Genomic DNA, 17,669 nt, shown 5'->3' with positions numbered 1-17,669 from the left:
TCCTTCAATTATATCTTTCCCAATCTCTGTTGAAGGCACTGCCACTGCCATCTTGATTCTCAGGACCAAACCTCTGAGGTTGTCCTGATTGGTCTATCAGAAAACCCTATCAGCTGGCTCCTAAGTATGATCCCTTGTTTCTCATCACCTTTGCTCTTCCATAATACAGCTTCCCCCTCCTCACTCATGCCCATTATATCCTTGGAACAGTGAATGATACATAGTAGGTACTCAATAAGGATTTGTGGAATGAATACTATTTTTTAAGAAATGTATTAATGCTACTCAGGCGACTGAGATCTGAGAATCTCCGTTTAAAGACAGCCTAAGTAGACAAAAGCCACAGGATTTCTTTTTTCTTTTTCTCTTTTTTTTTGCCAGTCCTGGGCTTAAGCTCAGGGCCTGAGCACTGTCCTTGGATTTTTCTCAAGGCTAGAGCTCTTGAGCCTCAGCACCACTTCCGGCTTTGTCTAAATATGTGGTACCAAGGAATTGAACCCGGGTCTTCGTGCATGCTAGGCAAGCACTCTACCACTAGGCCAAACTCCCGGCCAAGCCACAGGATTTCTTTTTTTTTTTTTTTTTTTTTTTTTGCCAGTCCTGGGCTTGAGCTCAGGGCCTGAGCACTGTCCTTGGACTTTCTCAAGGCTAGAGCTCTACTACTTGAGCCTCAGCACCACTTCTGGCTTTTTTCTATGTATGTGGTACCGAGGAATCGAACCCGGATCTTCATGCATGCTAGGCAAGCACTTTAACCACTAGGCCAAACTCCCGGCCCCGCCACAGGATTTCTTATCACCAATGTAGAAGGAAAAAAAGCCACAAGTGGAGGCATGCCTCGAGTGGTAGAGCCCCAGCTCTGAGCAAAAAAGCTGAGTGAGAACACAAGGCCTGGAGTTCAAGCCCAGTACTGCCCTCCCAAATTGTATTACTATTCCATGTTAGAGATTATAGACATCTATATAATGAGGGACTAGCAGGAGTAAGAGAATCATAGTACAGTTGAAAATATAGCATTTGTATGGTGAACTATGTGTTTATGAAATACATTTGTTGGTGACATAAAACATTAACTTCATCAGTCCTATAAGTGTGTGTGTGTATATATATATATATATACACATGTTTATATTTGCAGGCACATGATTCCTGATTTGTTTATGGAATGAAACCATGTGCCAGAAGTTTTCTTAACTCACTTCTCAGTGTGAAGCCTCTGGAGAAAATATAAATTTTCCAGCTTGTTCTACTGGCTGCAGACAATTTTTATGACAGATTGGAATCTCTTCCCCCTGTTGTTGGTGCCATGGATAGTTGTGTAGATTTATGGGTCCATTAGATTATTGTACAACCTGGCACGCGAGTTGATAAGCATGATATTGTTTTATTACTGTATCGCCTGGCCCTCATCACATGTGAGATGTTTTTATGTCCAAGATTTATGTTTAAGAAAAAAGATTTCCTTTGAGAGTAGAGCGTGCCATTTTGATTTTTGCAGAAGCATAAATCGAATCTCATGTGACAGCATTCGGAAGGCGAGGCCCAGGCGTGTCTCTTGCTTCGGATGGCTGTCTTACAGGTCTAGTTTGATAATTCAGATGAAGGAGGGGGAGCAATGTCATGGCTGCAACCACTGAATTATATACTTTCCATTCACATTTGTGAAAATTGACATCTACTTTTCTGGCTCAGTAGATAATTTTTTGTTTACCTTACCTCTGATTCAAGTCCTATCATCCTGAGTTGATGATTAGATTATATACCAGGGGAGGTATTATAGAACACCCCTCTACAAACTGTGAATACAGAAATAGTGAATATACTCTCATTTTGCTTACAAGGCTTTGAGGAAGGACTCTGTTTATGAGTCTTTTTTAATATGACCAAATGGATATGCTTGTGAATTATTTATGTAATGTACCATTCAAGTGAAATATTTACAGATTTATATCAATAATGTCTGGAATTTCCTTTCAGCAGTCTGAAAGATGGAAATGTGGGTATGGCCTAGAGGAGACTAGATTGATCGCGAGTGAATAGCTGTTGAAATTGGGCAGTACAATCATGGGAGTTTGTTATACTCTATTTTTATGTGTGTCAGAAATTTCCTTTCATAAAAGAAAAAAAAACCCTGGAGAAAAATAATGTACCATTTACACTAAGCTCATTTGTAATTATGTGCTGTTCCAAAATAATGGCAAATACTGTGTAGCTGATGAATTGAGTTAAAGAACTGATTAGAGATACATGGTATCATTGCCCTAGCTGATCCACTTTGATAAAGCTGGCCTCAGTTGGGCTATCTGGAAAATGAGAGTATTCTTTCTGACCCATTCTACCTCGTGAGACTGTACAAGACACATAGCTAAAATGCCTTGCAAATTACAAATATGATTCATTTCCACTAGTGTTTGTTGAGTGCTTACTATCTGCTTAGCACTGAGAATACTGCAATAAAGAATAGCATATTGCTCCCTTCAGGGAGCTACAGAAAAGCAATCAAGCAGACACAATACAGTATGGGAAGTGATGTAATCAGTCTAGTAGCACCATGTATGTTATGCCTTAGGAGCCCTTGGGCTTGCAGGAAGTGGTGTGTTGTTAGGGATTCACTTCCTTTAGGAAGTGATGTTTAGACTGCGAATCCCTGGTCCAGTAGGCGTTTACTCAGCAAAGGAGCACTATGTTATATCAAGGTGGGGTAGGCAAGCATATTTAAAAGCCTCACATGGGAAAGATGTGACGCCGATGGTGTGGCTAGACTTTCAGCAGGAAGTAGGGGAAGATAAGAAAAAAAGTGGGACCCAGATCCCAGAGTGCCTCGTGAGACTTGTTAAGGAGTTTGGATTTGATATTGAGGGCAGCGGAAACTAGGAAAAGAGTTGAAGCAAGGAGGTGATAGGATCCGATTGGGTGGTTTCTCAATGTAGACATTGAACCAGTCTGTAAGATGAGTCAGCAAACAGGATATCAGAAGGCTATTTCTACTCATATGTCTGAGTGAATATCCAGTTGGCTTAGCAGTGTTTCCTGAAAAGATCATCCTCCCTGTGCGGCACAGCCCCACAACTTCGTCCTAAGTTGGCTGTTTTCATGTGGCTCTGTCCCTGATTCTCTCTCTATTCTAATCAAAGGTTGATTCATTCTTGCATTCATTCTGCATTGACTCCATCTTTCTTCGTCCTCAAGATTACATAGCTTAATCTTGGTTCCTTCTACTTCATTTTCATTTTGAGGATTAACTTGTCAATAGACCCCCCTACTAAATTCCCCCAAATAAAACTCTTGATGTTTATTGGGATTGGATGGACTCTTCTTTCAGACTATGAATATAGCAGAGTCCTCTATTTGTGTAGGTCTTGTTTCACCGTGTGAAGCATCTTCAGTCTGTATACACTTAAGCATATGTGCTTTGTGCATCTTTCTGTGGGAGCTTTATATTGCAGTGTTGTTACTGGTGAAGGCAAAGTTGGAAGGTCTCGGCTAGTGTGAGAACCAAATGGACCATCAGGTGCACCCCCGGAATTCCATTCCTCTACCCAATCTTGGTAGCATGGGAGTGGTTTAGGCCCATGTCATCTACAAGGGGCTGTCTGAGTATATCCAATTCATTTTCCCACGTTCAACTACCAGGAAAGTCACCTGACTCTCCCAGGGATGAATGAACAGGAGAGCAGAGAGTCCTAGAAGTATTCCACAATATCCAGAGTATTCTTTTGAACTTGTTGTATGTACACATCAAGATAAGGAACCATCAAGATAAGGAATGTTTTCCCTAACAGCTTGAATTACTGTCCTGGACAAAAATGAATGCTTAAGAGCAAGATTTTAAAGATAGAAGTTTGATAACATGTGCCAACAAAGGAGAATGATGATTTATGATAATGCCCTCGCCCAGTGATTTAAGCAGCTTGGCAGATTGTTGTACTATTTCCTGATGAGATGATACTAGGGGAAGATGATGTTTCAGGAGGAAGGTCATGGATTAGGCTAGCCGGATTTTGAGTATTTATGGGACTATCAAATGGAGCCATCCAGCAAGGCAGAGGCAGATGGATATTCATATTTTTTTTTGTGCCAGTCCTAGGGCTTGGACTCCGGGCCTGAGTTCTGTCCTTGAGCTTTCCGCATGGCTAGTGCTCTACAACTTGAGCTACGGCACCAGCTCCAGCTTTTTCTGTGTATGTGGTACTGAGTAATCAAACCCAGGGCTTCATGCATGCTAGGCAAGCACTCTACCACTAGGCCAAACTCCTGGCCCGTAACTATATATAATATAATATATATATATATATATATATCCACAAATACACACACACACACATAGGTTTGGGAGTTGTTAACCTAGAGATTAAGCAAGAAGGCAGCCCATACAGGACCTTACGTTATGAATACACCTGATACCTTTGTAACCCACTTGTGGACCTGAGGGAAAATTTCCTCATTACACTGTCTCCCTGTGACGCCCAGCCTGGCCCTACATTCAGCTTCTAACGTATTCCCCTTTATATGAGTCACTCAGATGAACACTGTTGACTAAGCACTTAGGTAAAGGAATGTCAGATACCACACATCAGTAGATAAGTTACAGATACTTGGGTGAGTCCCAGGACTTAATCTGATGTGGGTTTGTACCAGAATAATCCTGGCTTTTTTGGTGCCAGTATATACCAGGCCCTAGTTCTTTAAGTACTACTAGTTGTAATCACTCAATTGTTGGGGTCCAGTCTTTTTATCTGGTTAGAAAAGATAGTTTATCGTGTCGGTAGTTTACTGGTTTTCTTAGAAATAAACACAGAATTCCTACAATGAAGCCCTTTCCTTTGGCCTTCCTTTCTTAGTTATTTTCTGTTAGTGCCTTCGGATAACTCTTTGTTGAAAGGATTTTGTATTTCTACCTTTGCTATTAGATGTTGTTTGTGACAGGCTCTTTTTCAACTGTTACCATCTTGCATTTCATTGATAGAGTCACAGGCACCCAAATTAATGCCTTTGTAGTATCAATATTGTAGCTTCAACTTGTGACAGAAATTTGAATTAAAATTGTGTGTCAGTGAGTCACTAAATTGTTTCAGTCAGCCAACTTTTATTAAGGAATTTTTAAAATTTTCTTATATATCTCAGATATATTTTTAAAGCAATCTAGTAAAAATTTCTCAAGCTATGGGCCGGGAATTTGGCCTAGTGGTAGAGTGCTCGCCTCGCATTCACAAAGACCTGAGTTCGATTCCTTGGTACCACATACATAGAAAAAAAAAGCTGGAAGTGGTGCTGAGGCTCAAGTGGTAGAGCTCTAGTCTTGAGATATCCCACGGACAGTGCTCAGGCCCTGAGTTTAAGCCCCAGGACTGGCAAAAAAAAATTCAAGCTATATATAAAATGTTACAATATGTAAATATCTAACGGGATGATTTTTGTTTCTTAACAATGAGAGATATATGTCTCTAATCCTTTGAACACTTAGTAATAAGCTTTTGAGAACTCTGGGAGCTAATTATGTATTTTTTTACTAATAAAACATAACTGGGTCAAAACCTTGCTGTGAGTATGAGATCTAGAATATTGAATGGCTTCACTTTGGTTACATAAAGATAAGAATGTGACATCTCCTGAGCTGTTGGAGAATCCATGGCTTTTAATGAGCAGATAATACTAAGATGCCCACTAGTTGGCTTGGCTGAATGAAACAGTTGGGATTTTCAAACCTCAGGTTTTTTCTCTTTAGTTTATTTCCATTATATTTCCTTATCTATGTAAAGCCAAGGGGGAGAGGTCACCGGGGAAAAGTGAGAAATGCAGTATTACATTGTACATGTTGAGTATTATTCACTGTAATGTATGATTGACATATGCTATCTAAAATACTCAGCCTAATTTATTTTCTTAAATATATTTTATTTCAGTATGGAATCACATTTCCCCAAGGCATTAGGTATTTTAAGGAGTATGGTGATTATTAAGCTTGTAGGCCAGAGAGCTCAGGTTCACATTTCAACTTGGCCTCTCCCTGGGACGATTTTAACCTTTAAAATTAGAATAACAAGAGGAGGATTTGTCTCCCAAGCGATGTTAGGACTAAGTGATATGTAAATTTTTTACAAAAGTATTTGGTTTACAAATCTCTTAATTGAGGTTACTTAATATTGTCTTTCTTCCTACTAAAGGAGTACCTAATAATGATATTACTATCTCGGGATCATGACTTTTTCTTTTTTTGGTGGTGTTCCTAGAGTTTGAACATCGAGATCTTGAAGCTTGAGCTCTACTTCCAATCCTATTTGTTTAATTTTTAATTATGGAGAATTTCAAACTCCAAGAAGTAGACTTGAATTTTTGTGCATCTCTGGTATCTGTTTACCATCATCAAGTCTTAAATGTCAGCCACTAGAAAGTGCTGTAATTTGGGACCTTGTCTATGTTAATCACCATAGTATTCATAATTCCTTGAAAATAGTTATTAAAACAATTACACATAGTTGGCTTTCAATAAAAATGTTTGTGGACTATATGAATAAAGATAGTGGTTTGAAATTATAAAGTGAAACTCAGATTCTGTTTTGAGTCTGCTTGTGGTCTAGCTGTACATTGACTTTGCCGTTTATTCAACAATTGGCTCACTTATTCATTCACTGAAGCAGTACTGAATTTCTTTTATGGATCAGTGGTGGTGGCAGCTCTGAGATTTCTGTATGAAGAATTAGAGGCTGGTAGTCCATGTGGAAGGGAATTGGCTGGATGTCATGTCTAGGTGCCATATTTGCATAATAAGTGCAGATTTTTGGCCTGACAGGTTATTTATTAGGGGTGGGATAGGTCTGGTCTTGTTAGTTGGAGTGGAGTTAATACTAAGTCATGCCTTGGAAAACCATCATATTCAGGCCTCCCATTTGAGATTTTGCATTGCGCTTACATTAAAAAGAATTATAGAAAGTCAAATGCCAGTGGCTCACTCCTGTAATCCTAGCCACTCAGGAGGCTGAGATCTAAGGATTGAGGTCAAAGCCAGTCCAGGCAGGAAAGTCCATGAGACTCTTATTTCCAGTTAATCACTGCGAAGTCAGAAGTGGAGCTGTGGCTTAAGTGAAAATGCACTAGCCTTGAGAGAAAATTTAAAGAAAGCTCAAGAACAGTGTTTATTGAGTCCATGAGTTCAAGCCCCAGGACCAGCGCAAAACAAAACAAAAAGAATCATAAATGTGTGTGAGGGTGTGTGTATGAATATGTATATGAATGTATGTGATACATACATGTCACTATAATTCAGGGGCTAAGGACTAGCAGTGATATATCCAAAGTATCAGTGAGAATAGGAAGGAAGCATTATTAACTTCCCTGGGTGTGGAAAAGTGAATGGAGTGTTGCAGAGATCTTTTCTTCTCTCCCCCTCCCCGCATCCTGGTTCTTGAACTTATGGCCTGAGCACTGTCATTGAGCTTCTTTTACTCAAGTTTGGTATTCTACCACTTGAGCCACAGTGCCACTTCTGGCCTTTTCTGTGTATATGGTTCTGAGGAATTGAACCTGGGGCTTCATGCATGCTAGGCAAACACTCTACCACTAAGCTACATTCCCAGCCTAGATCTTTTAGTAATTGAACAACATGTTAAAGCTGATGGAAACTCCTGGTACTCTATGTAGAAAACGAGAGAGCATGGTTATGCTAAAGGAATAAAGAGGTGAGTTGGGCTGGTATGCAGGGGTCATGGTACTTCTTCCCACAAGGCTCTGCCAGTGCACTCACAAGATGCACTGGTATATAGGCTGGCATGTAGATGGAGGAGTTGAGCCAGGTAATGGCATGATGAGATTTGCATTTTAGAGAGATAACAGGGGTGGTGCTGAGGAATGGGAGCTAGAGATAGGAGAGGAAGTCGCTGGGATTGTTGCCAGCATGGTGCTCTGTGGTTGATGACTAATTGGCCAGGCACCAGGAATTTCTAGTAGTGCTTGGAAAAGGGCAGATGGGCACACCTCATGTACACGCTTAAGCTAGGCCTCCATTGCCTGGGTTGGCAGCAGAATTCACAGAAGAGCCAAGTTTCCTTTCAAAGAAAATTCTCATGCTTATTTTGAAACCAGTCAGGACTCAGCATTTTACTGTCTTTGTTCATCGATAAGCTAAAGATAGAGAGGAATTAAAGAAAAATTGGAAGCACATTGTTAAATATATTTATATACATACTGACTTATTTTATATATATATATAAATCACTTATATGCATTTATTTGTATATACCTATCCATATAGCAGGCCCATCTGTCTAATCAGTTTTAAAATCATCCTTTTTAGGATAGTTTTAGATTTAGAGAAAGGTGTTTAAGATATTGTAGAGTTTCTATATATCCCCCCCGTTTTCTCACTCCTTAACAGATTATATTATTAATGATCCATTTACCATAATTAATGAGCCACTGTCCACATATCATTCTTTTGTGTGTGTGTGTGTGTGTGTGTGTGTGTGTGTGAGTGAGTCATGGGGTTTGAACTCGGCCTGGGCATTGTCCCTAAGCTCTTCAGCTCAGGGCTACTGCAATACACTTGAGCCAAGCCCCACTTCCAGTTTTTTAAGAGGTTAATTGGAGATAAGAGACTCAGGTCCTTTTGTGCCCAGGCAGGCTTTGAACCGTGATTCTCAGATCTCAGCCTCCTGAGTAGCTAGGATTATAGGTGTGAGCCACGGTGCCCAGCATCATATATCATTCCTAACTAAAACTTCATACTTCATTCATATCTGCTTAGTTTTTACCCAGTGTTCTTTTTTTTGTTCCAGGATCTCATCTAGGTTACTAGATTACATTTAATCAACCCATCTTCAGCTCCTCTTTGTTCTATACAGTTCTCAGATGTCCCTTATTTTTTAATGATACTGGCAATTTTGAGTTTTGTAGAATCTTTCCATAGGCATTTGTTTAAAGTTCTTATCATTAGTTTGAAATGATATGATTTGAGGAAGAAGACCTCCGAGATGAAATGACATTCACATTCATCACATATCCTGGGCACACAGTATCAAGATGACTTCTCATTCCTGTTATGAACCCTGATCATGTTGACTAAGGTGGTATTAGGGGCTTCTACCATGGAAACTTGACAGTTAATCCCCCTTTCCATACTTAACTCTGTCGGAAGAAGTCCTTCTGCACTCACTTAAGGAATAGGATGTTGTGCTCCTTGATGGGGGAGCATCTAAATAAATGATTTAAAATCTTCTTGCATAGCTTTGTTTGGTCTTAATTAGGCTTTGATAAGGTGACTTCTTACCTGTCTTCTGAAATCCAAACTTTAATTCTGTATCACATATTATTTACCACCTACTGATACTTCTCACATTAGTTTTTGTTGTTGTTTGTTTGGCTGGTTTTTGTTTTTGTCGGTGGTAGGACTTGAACTTAGGGCCTGGGCACTGACCCTAAACTCTTCTGCTCAAGGCTAGCACTATACCATTGCTCCAATTCCAGTTTTTGAGTGATTAATTGAATAGTTTTATGCGGACTTTTCTGCCTGGACTGACTGGCTTCAAATTGGGATCCTCAGATCTCAGCCCCCTGAGTGCTGGGATTATAGACCTCAGCCCCCAGCTTCTTAGTAGTTTTATGAATGTCATATATAAACAGGTCTGTGTCTTATTTACCTTGAAGATTACAAATTTCTTGACAACGAATAAAGCATTTATTTGACTCCCCCCAACGGAATTGGAGACAGTGCAGCTGGTTACTAAATACCAAATACATGCTTTCAATTTAATTTAAAATTTTACTTACCAGTAGTTAATAACTGGAAGAACTGTGATAAAAAATATGTTGGAGAAAAGACATCATCTTCAATAAATGATGCTAGGAAATGTGGATATCTACATATAGTAAGATTGAAACTAGATCTTCATTTCTCACCCAATTTCCTGAATTCAAAATGACTCAAAGACCTTAATGTAAGGCCTAGCCTTTTGAAATCACTACAGGAAAACATAGGAAAAACACTTCAAGATAAAGGAATAGATAATAGCTTTCTGAATAGGACTCCAATAACTTAGGGAATAATACCCAAAATTGACAAGTGAAATTGCAGTAAATTAAAGGGTTACAAAAAAAAAAAAAACAACTGAAAACAAAACATAAAAAAATGGTTACCAGAATGAAGATTCAGCCTATAGAATGGGAGAAAATCACTGGCAGCTATTTGGCTGAGAGGGAATTGATGTCTCAAATCGAGAGAAAAAAACAACTAAAAAAATTGAATACCAAAAAAGAATCCAGTCATTACATGGGTCAATGAACTGAATAGACACGTTTCAGAGGAAATAGTAGTATAAGCAAATACACGAATAAATGTTCAGCATCCTTAGCCATAAATGAAAGGCAAATCAAAGGATACTGAGACTTTATCTCACTCTAGATAGAATGGCAATTATCAAGAAAACTAACAGCCACACAAATGCAGGCAGGGACTGGGGTAGGGATGTGACTGGGCTTGGAATATTAACACACTTTGTAAATTGGTGAAGCCACTGTGGATATCACTATAGAAGTTCCTTTAAGAAGAACCGAACCCTAAAAACAACTACCATACGATACTGCTTTTCCACTCCTGGGTATATATCCAAAGGGATGTAAGTCAGCATACAATAAGATACTTTCACACCCATGTTTATAGCAACACAATGACGGAACTATAGAGTAAGCCTTGGTGAGCATCAACTGAGGAATGGATAAAGCAAATGTCACACAGACATATGTGTGTGTATAATGTGTGTATATAGATATTCACATAAAATATACATAGACACATACATACATGGAGTGAAGTATTTAGTCATAAAGAAGAATGAAAGTATCTGATTTGCAGAAAAATGGATGGAACTGGAGGTCATTATATTAAGTGAAATAACCAAGGCTGAGAAGGATCAAGTATTGCATTTTCAATTTCAAATGTGGAATCTACACATCAAGAATGGGGGTAAAAAAGAATGATGTGAGTGTAAAATGAGGGGCGTATAATATGACTGCTTTGAGGTGGCAACCAGTGAAAGCAGAAAGGGTGAAAGAAGGGGGCAAACGGGATGGGAGGGAAGTATAGGATCAAACTGTTTTATGTGCTTGTATGAAATAGAATAGCGAAACTCATTATATTGTTTTTAAAAAGAGTGAAAGATGGATAAGAAAGAATAATAGAGGTGGATGCATTTGATCAAAGTACACTGAATTCATTTATGGAAAGATCACAATAAATTAGTATATAATAATAAAATGTTTAATTGACTAAAAAGGGAGCTACATGGGAAGAGAAAGGGGACATTAGTCTATTATATGCATGTATAAAAGTAGCAAAAGATGTACTGATAAAAAAAAACAAAAAATGAGGATACTGTTGGCTTAGCAACCTGATTTGTGAAGCCTTCCTGAAGTTGTAATAATAACCAATATGGTACTTACCATGTGCCAGGTGCTTTTGAAAGCATTTCACATCTGTTTAGTTTTTTTTTTTTTTTGGTAACTGTATAGGCTATTGCCAATAATGCAGCTTTTTTAAAATTTTATTTTAATGTATAGAGAGGTTACAGTTATATTTGCCAGATAGAAGGCACATTACTTCTCACACATGTTTTTGTCCCCCACCACCTCTCCTCATCTTTCTCCCCCATTTCAAATAAATAAACTATATATATATATATATATATATATAATAAAGCAGGTAACAAAGTCAGATACTGTAACAATATGAGATTAACCAAGGGGCAAGACAAGAGAAGAGAGAAAAACATAGTATATTAAGAACAACAATCACTCATAATTAAGCTCTTGTTTTCATGTCCTGGAGGTTCATTAATTTGTCCTCATCCTATATGGCCTTATGTATCTAGGTTTTGAGCTATTGTAATCTTCTGCTAGGAGAGTCCTAGGTTTGTATTAATTATTACAAATGAGGGAAACTTTTGAGCGTATGTTCCTTTGGGTCTGACTTACTTCACTTAATACGATTTTCTCCAAGTCTTTTCATTTCCTTACAAATGAGGCGATGTTGTTCTTTCTGATGGCAGCATAGAATTCCACTGTGTATAAATACCACATCTTGTTGATCCAGGTATCTACTGAGGGGCATCTGGGTTGGTTCCATATCTTTGCTATGGTAAATAGTATTGCAGCTATTTTTATTATTGTTTAGTCATGTTGGAGATCTAACCCCAGAGCTTTGCACACACTTAAGCAAGCACTTGTACCGGTTAGTTTCACCCCTTGGCCCTATTATTCCTATTTTACATAAGGAATCAGAGATGAACCAAAGTTAAGTTGTTCAAAATCACACAGGTAGGAAATGGTCCCACTAACACTTTGATTTGCTCCTCTCTGAACTCTTAATTAATCAGTAGGCTCTGTGCAATGGTGATTAAAAGGGTATCTCATTTGGCAGGATGCAAGCTTGCTATTTAAACCCTTCATTCCATTCTTTTAGGATACTTCTGATGACATGGCAACAATCTTGCTGTATTCCCCCCCCCCTAGAGGAAGCATTTCCATAAAGCCTCGCCTGTTTTTCCTTCTTGAATGTTTTGTTGGTTTTGAGTCATTTTTATATTATTTTATTTCTATTTGTTTATTTGGCCAGTCGTGGCTTGAGCTCAGGACCTGAGCACACTCTCCTTGGACTTTCCTCAAGGCTAGAGCTCTACCATTTGAGCCACAGCACCTTCTGGCTTTTTCTATGTATGTGGTACCGAGGAATCAAACCCTGGTCTTGTGCATGCTAGGCAAGCACTCCACCACTCCCAGCCCGGTTTTGAGTCATTTTTGTGTAGTATTATCTTATTCCATATTTCATATCCAGACCATATTCTAGATATTCCTCCCTCCTCAGCCCTGTGACCTATTGGAAGATAGGGAGCTTGTTATTTCTCCTCTGGCATTTTTAAACAGAAGTGGTTACTGGGCCCTGCCAAGTAAATGCTCACTCAGTATGTTCCTTGTCTGAGTGGTCACACCTTGGGCTCCAGGAGGCAATGCAGACTGCTACAGTGATGAAGGCAAGAGACGGGGACTTGCAGCGAAGCTACCCAAGCCATGAATCGGCCCTGGCTTCCTGAACCATAAACAAATGCAAGCTTTGTTCTCTCCATTCCTCATTTGGTCCCAAGTATGACTCAGGGTTAGGCTGGGTCTTCAGGCTCGGTGCCTTTGGCTGTTGGAAGGAAGTGGGAGGATTTCGGGGTAGTTCTGGGACCTTTTCAAACTGAAGAAAGGAGGCTGACTGCATCATGGGAGAAGAGGTACTGTTTTCTTTCTTTCTGTTTGTTTGTTTGAGATGTAATAATTCACTTTAATATGTATCTTATTTATACTGTTTTGCAGCAGAACTTGTACTAGTTTTACATTGGGGGGTTTAAATGATGTATGGGTCAGCTAGAATCCCATAGTGTTAAAGAGGGGGGAAAAAAAACGATCAAATGAAATTTTTAAAGTCATATGTTCTGAAGCTATTTAGCTATTTTAATCCCCAGCTTCAGCTCCCAGTGTGTTGGTCAATTTAGTCATTAATTTTTACACATGTTTCTAATTTCTGTGTCTTGGTTTTTGTGTGCTCACACTACACGGGGTAATGTAGATGGGCAGTTTGTACAAGCAGTAACTGTTACACCATGTCACAGAGATGTTTAGCAATTACAGATGTTTTGTGCAGTAAACAAATCCAGCTTGCTTTTCAGGTTAGCTTGGGAGAGGAGAGTATTGGCCATACAGTGCAAACCAGCTAAGGGACATTTTGCTTTTAGGAGCACCGACATTTAGAGTTTTCCTTGTGAATGGAAAAGCTGTGAGTAATGGTTTCTGGGGTTGTGAACTAGTTTTTTCTTATTGGGACATTTGCCTACATTTGTAATGCTGAGAATTTAGTCATATAGTCATATGTAATATGAGTAAACGTTAAATTATTTGCTTTTGTAAAAGGTAGCTAGTTTGCTATTGGCATATTTTTCTCTGTGAGTTATCCGTATTTGTCTACCTAAAAGCAGAAGTCTGTCATTTTCCAAAAACAAAATAAAATTCCCTAAATAAACCACAGGATAAGTAAGGCTTACAATGCGTCATATGTCTTCCGTATCCCTGCCTCTCATTGAAAAAATATTTTAAAGAGAGAGATGAGAGCTATAAAACATGTCCCTCTATGTCTTTTTCTGTCTTCTTTAGCTTGTAATATTTTGAAAATTACCAAAAAGGAAAATTGTGTCACAAAAAGGAAACACATTATTTTGATACCTTACTTTTTATATATATTATTATTATCCTTAAGCAGCTGTACAGAGAAGAGTGTATTGTGTTTTTTGTTGTTGTTGTTATAGGGCTTAGACTCTGGGCCTGGACGCTGTCCCTGAGCTTTTAAGCTCAAGGCTACTGCCCTACCCTTTGAGCCACAGCCCCACTTACGGTTTTCTAGTGGTTATTTGGAGATAAGAGTCTCATGGTCTTTAGAGCTGGGGCTGGCTTTGAACTGCAATCCTCAGATTTCAGCCACCTCGGTAGCTAGGATTACAGGCATGACCAGCCAAGCCCGGCAACATGCATTGTGTTTTTTTAGGGCATATGTGGCTTGCCTTGAAGAGGACAGAAGCAGATACAATGCCGAAGTGGCATGGATTGATTAAAATAATTAGAATTAAAAAATAAGTTCATCATTAATGGCCTGAAAAGATTTTTCCTTGGGAAGAAGACTGAAACTTGCTGGTCTTATTGCTGGATTTAAGCATTCTGAATTCTGTTAAGAGTGATATAACTCCTCACTGGAGATGTGGCAAAAGCATGGTAGCTGGTAAGGTGTGTAACACAGGAAAGTTTCAGCAGCATCTGTTCCCCTCTCTAGAGCTTCTCTGCCTCTTCAAGCTAAGTTCTGGAGATGGGAAAGGAAGGGAATATCTAGGCTTAGTTCTGTCACCTGTGACCTCCTTACTGCATTATTTAGTACTCTTGGAAATATTTGTCAAAAGTGAAGTAACTATTCTCGCAAAATTATTTGTAGTAACAACAATAATAACAGCTCCAAGTTGAGAAACATGAAGAAATACATACAAATTATCTTCAGTCCTAATGTTGAGAAACAACTATAGTTAAGATTTGTGTATATCCTGTTGCACTTTTTAGCCTGAATGTGCATAGTACACACTTATTATTCTTCTGACAATAATGACCTCCTATTAAATGTTGCCAGGTCTTAAAGGATAACATATTCTTTGGTATAGACTCCCTTTTTTCTGTTAGACAGCCACATGATATGGTTAAGGTATCCATCTACTATAGACATATAGCACCATTTATTGAACTAATTCCCCTTGATAACTGTTTAGGTTTCTTGCACTTTCTAATTGCTTAAATCAGAATTCTTGTTTATGTATTATTTTGCCTTCCCTCTTTGTTTCCTTAAGTTCTCTTTCTTTTGTTGTGCCTGTACTGGGACTTGAACTCAGGGCTTGATTATGCTTAGCCTTTTCTACTCCAGTCTGCTATTCTACCATTTGAGTGACACCTCCACTTCCAATTTTTTGGTAGTTAATTGGAGATAAGTGTTTAGAATGTGTTTGACTGGTTTGGCTATAAACTTCGATCCTGACATCTCAGCCTCCTGACTGGCTAGGATTATAGGTGTGAGCCACCAGTGCCTGGCTAGTCTGAAGTGTAGTGTGTATATGTGTGTTGAACTCAAGTGGTGGGCTGGCAGTCTTTCACTTGAGCCATAGCTCTCCTTCCAGATTTTTTTTTTTGTGATTAATTGGAGATAGCCTAAAAAATTAAGAAGAATGAAGGAAGAGATGGGTGAGAAGATGAAAGGAGTGACATTGATTTATGATATGTTCATACATTTCATTTTTAATTGGCAGCTCATTTGTACAACTACTTAAAGATAATAAAATAAATATAAATGGATACTGTCGCCCTTCCCACCATCAAATATATCAATTCATCAAATGAAAGCAAATTTTAAAAAATAAACAAAAAAAGTTGGCCACAAATTGTCTGATTTAGGCTGGCTTTGAACTAGAATCCACAGATCTCAGCTTCCTGAGTTGCTAGGATTAAAGGCGTGAGCCCCAATCATCCACTTAGGCTAGGTTTTTAAAGAGGAATTTTCAGGTTAAAGGCTAACTTAATTCTTGTTGGTTATGTTTTACTGTAAATAACCTTAATATACTGTTAAAAACGAAAAAGTAAGACTTTCTGAATCCTTCATAGTCAATGTTTACTTTCTAGTGGAAATTCCCATAATAGCTTTCTATGAAGTTGTGTAGAAATGTGTAATTGTTTTTGATTGTGGCAAAACATACATTACATAAAACTTGTTATCCTAACCGATTTGAAGCACATAGCCCATAGGATTAAGTACATTCCCATAGCTGTGCAGACATCTTCACAGCATATCTATGTCCCTGCATTGCAATATTCCACACCCATTAAATGTTAGCCTCTATTTCTCTTTCTAAATTTGGGCTATGAAACAAGAAGGTCACAGATTAAGAGTATACTGGAATCTCCGTAAAAGCTACTGCTTTATCAAAAGGCCATCATCAAGGTGTTTCATGAATGGCCTGTGACTCTGAAGTGTTTCCTCAATTAAACTTATCTTTGAACTTTCAGGAATCAAATAGGCAGTGTTTGGAAACATGCAGGCCAAAAATTGAGCCATATCACTAGAAGTTGTATTTTAGTCTTACTCATTTAGATGAGGATTTTAAAAGTGGCAAGGATGGATTTACTGCTTTATTTTCTTTTTCTTCTTTCACTGGCTAAGCATTTTCACCCACCAGTGATTTTAATATGTTTTGCTCCATTTGTTTTGGTACCATCTGCTCAGTTTGTTCTTTTTATTTTGACTTCTCAGAGTTCTCACTTTTTTCTTTCCACTAGAAACAGTTTCTCTGAAACTTTTTGACTCTCTTTTTTTAGACCATTAGTACAAGTTGAGAATAAGTGAAGCAATAAAGTTAAAGAAGAAAGTTGAGACTTCAGTTTCCAGAGTAGCTTACATTTGTCCTTTTGGTAGTACTTGACACTGAAAAAGCTACACGCCCTTTAGGTTTTACATATCCAATTGTCTGTTTAATCTCTTTTGTACCAAATAGATCCCTCCAAGTTCAGGCATTGTTAGAAGAGGTTGAAGACTTATTTGAAAGTTAAATTTTCAGTCTGTTAAAGTGATAAGAATATAGGTACTGCTGTTTTCTTGGTTCACAAGAGACAAAAACATTATGAAACTGCTATGTCCTCTTATAGAAATAACCTACCCAACCAATGTATCACATAATTGATCTGCAAAATACAAAGAAACAAAGTATAATGCTTTCCAGTGAAAGGCTATATCTGCTGTTTTTGTTCAGTTTTTGTATCTAGTACCCAAGAGTTCAAGCAGGATCATGTTTTTATGACCTTCAGTCATTGATCGTTAGGCTGGAGTGGAGAAAAGTAGTCAGGATAAGAGAAAAGAGGTCTTAAGAAAATTAATGGTAAACATAAAGAGCTACAGCTGGCTTAGGGAAGGATCACTAAGTTTCCCAGCAGTAAAAATGGTTCCATGAGGCTGGAAAGCTGTATGGTTGTATGTAACCCATGTTTGACTTTGGTCTTCCCCAATTCTGTGTGAAATATAGATTTTAGCAGTGGTTGATCATCTTGTCATGAAATTGAATGGCTCCAGA

The 17,669-nt window shown here is 38.4% G+C and overlaps 1 protein-coding gene across 7 annotated transcripts in view; it reads left to right on the top strand.

Moving 5' to 3' along the window:
* Nucleotides 1–17,669, top strand: part of Sh3kbp1 (SH3 domain containing kinase binding protein 1) — a 320,820-nt gene that overhangs the window by 185,005 nt on the left and 118,146 nt on the right. Inside the window, exon 1 of one of the 7 annotated variants that reach the window (XM_090326690.1) lies at nt 13,169–13,259. The exons of the other annotated variants lie outside the window; for them this stretch is intronic. Within the exon in view, the coding sequence (XP_090182816.1) occupies nt 13,248–13,259 (12 nt within the window). The 5' untranslated portion in view covers nt 13,169–13,247. Of the gene's footprint in view, nt 1–13,168; nt 13,260–17,669 lie in introns of those variants that run through there. 7 annotated transcript variants of the gene reach the window in all.

This window comes from Megascapheus bottae, chromosome X (assembly GCF_031878675.1).
Source record: "Megascapheus bottae isolate mThoBot1 chromosome X, mThoBot2.hap1, whole genome shotgun sequence".
In the NCBI taxonomy this organism is placed as follows: domain Eukaryota; kingdom Metazoa; phylum Chordata; class Mammalia; order Rodentia; family Geomyidae; genus Megascapheus; species Megascapheus bottae.
The sequence above is the reverse complement of the archived record's forward strand: the minus strand, read 5'-3'. Positions and strand labels throughout refer to the sequence as shown.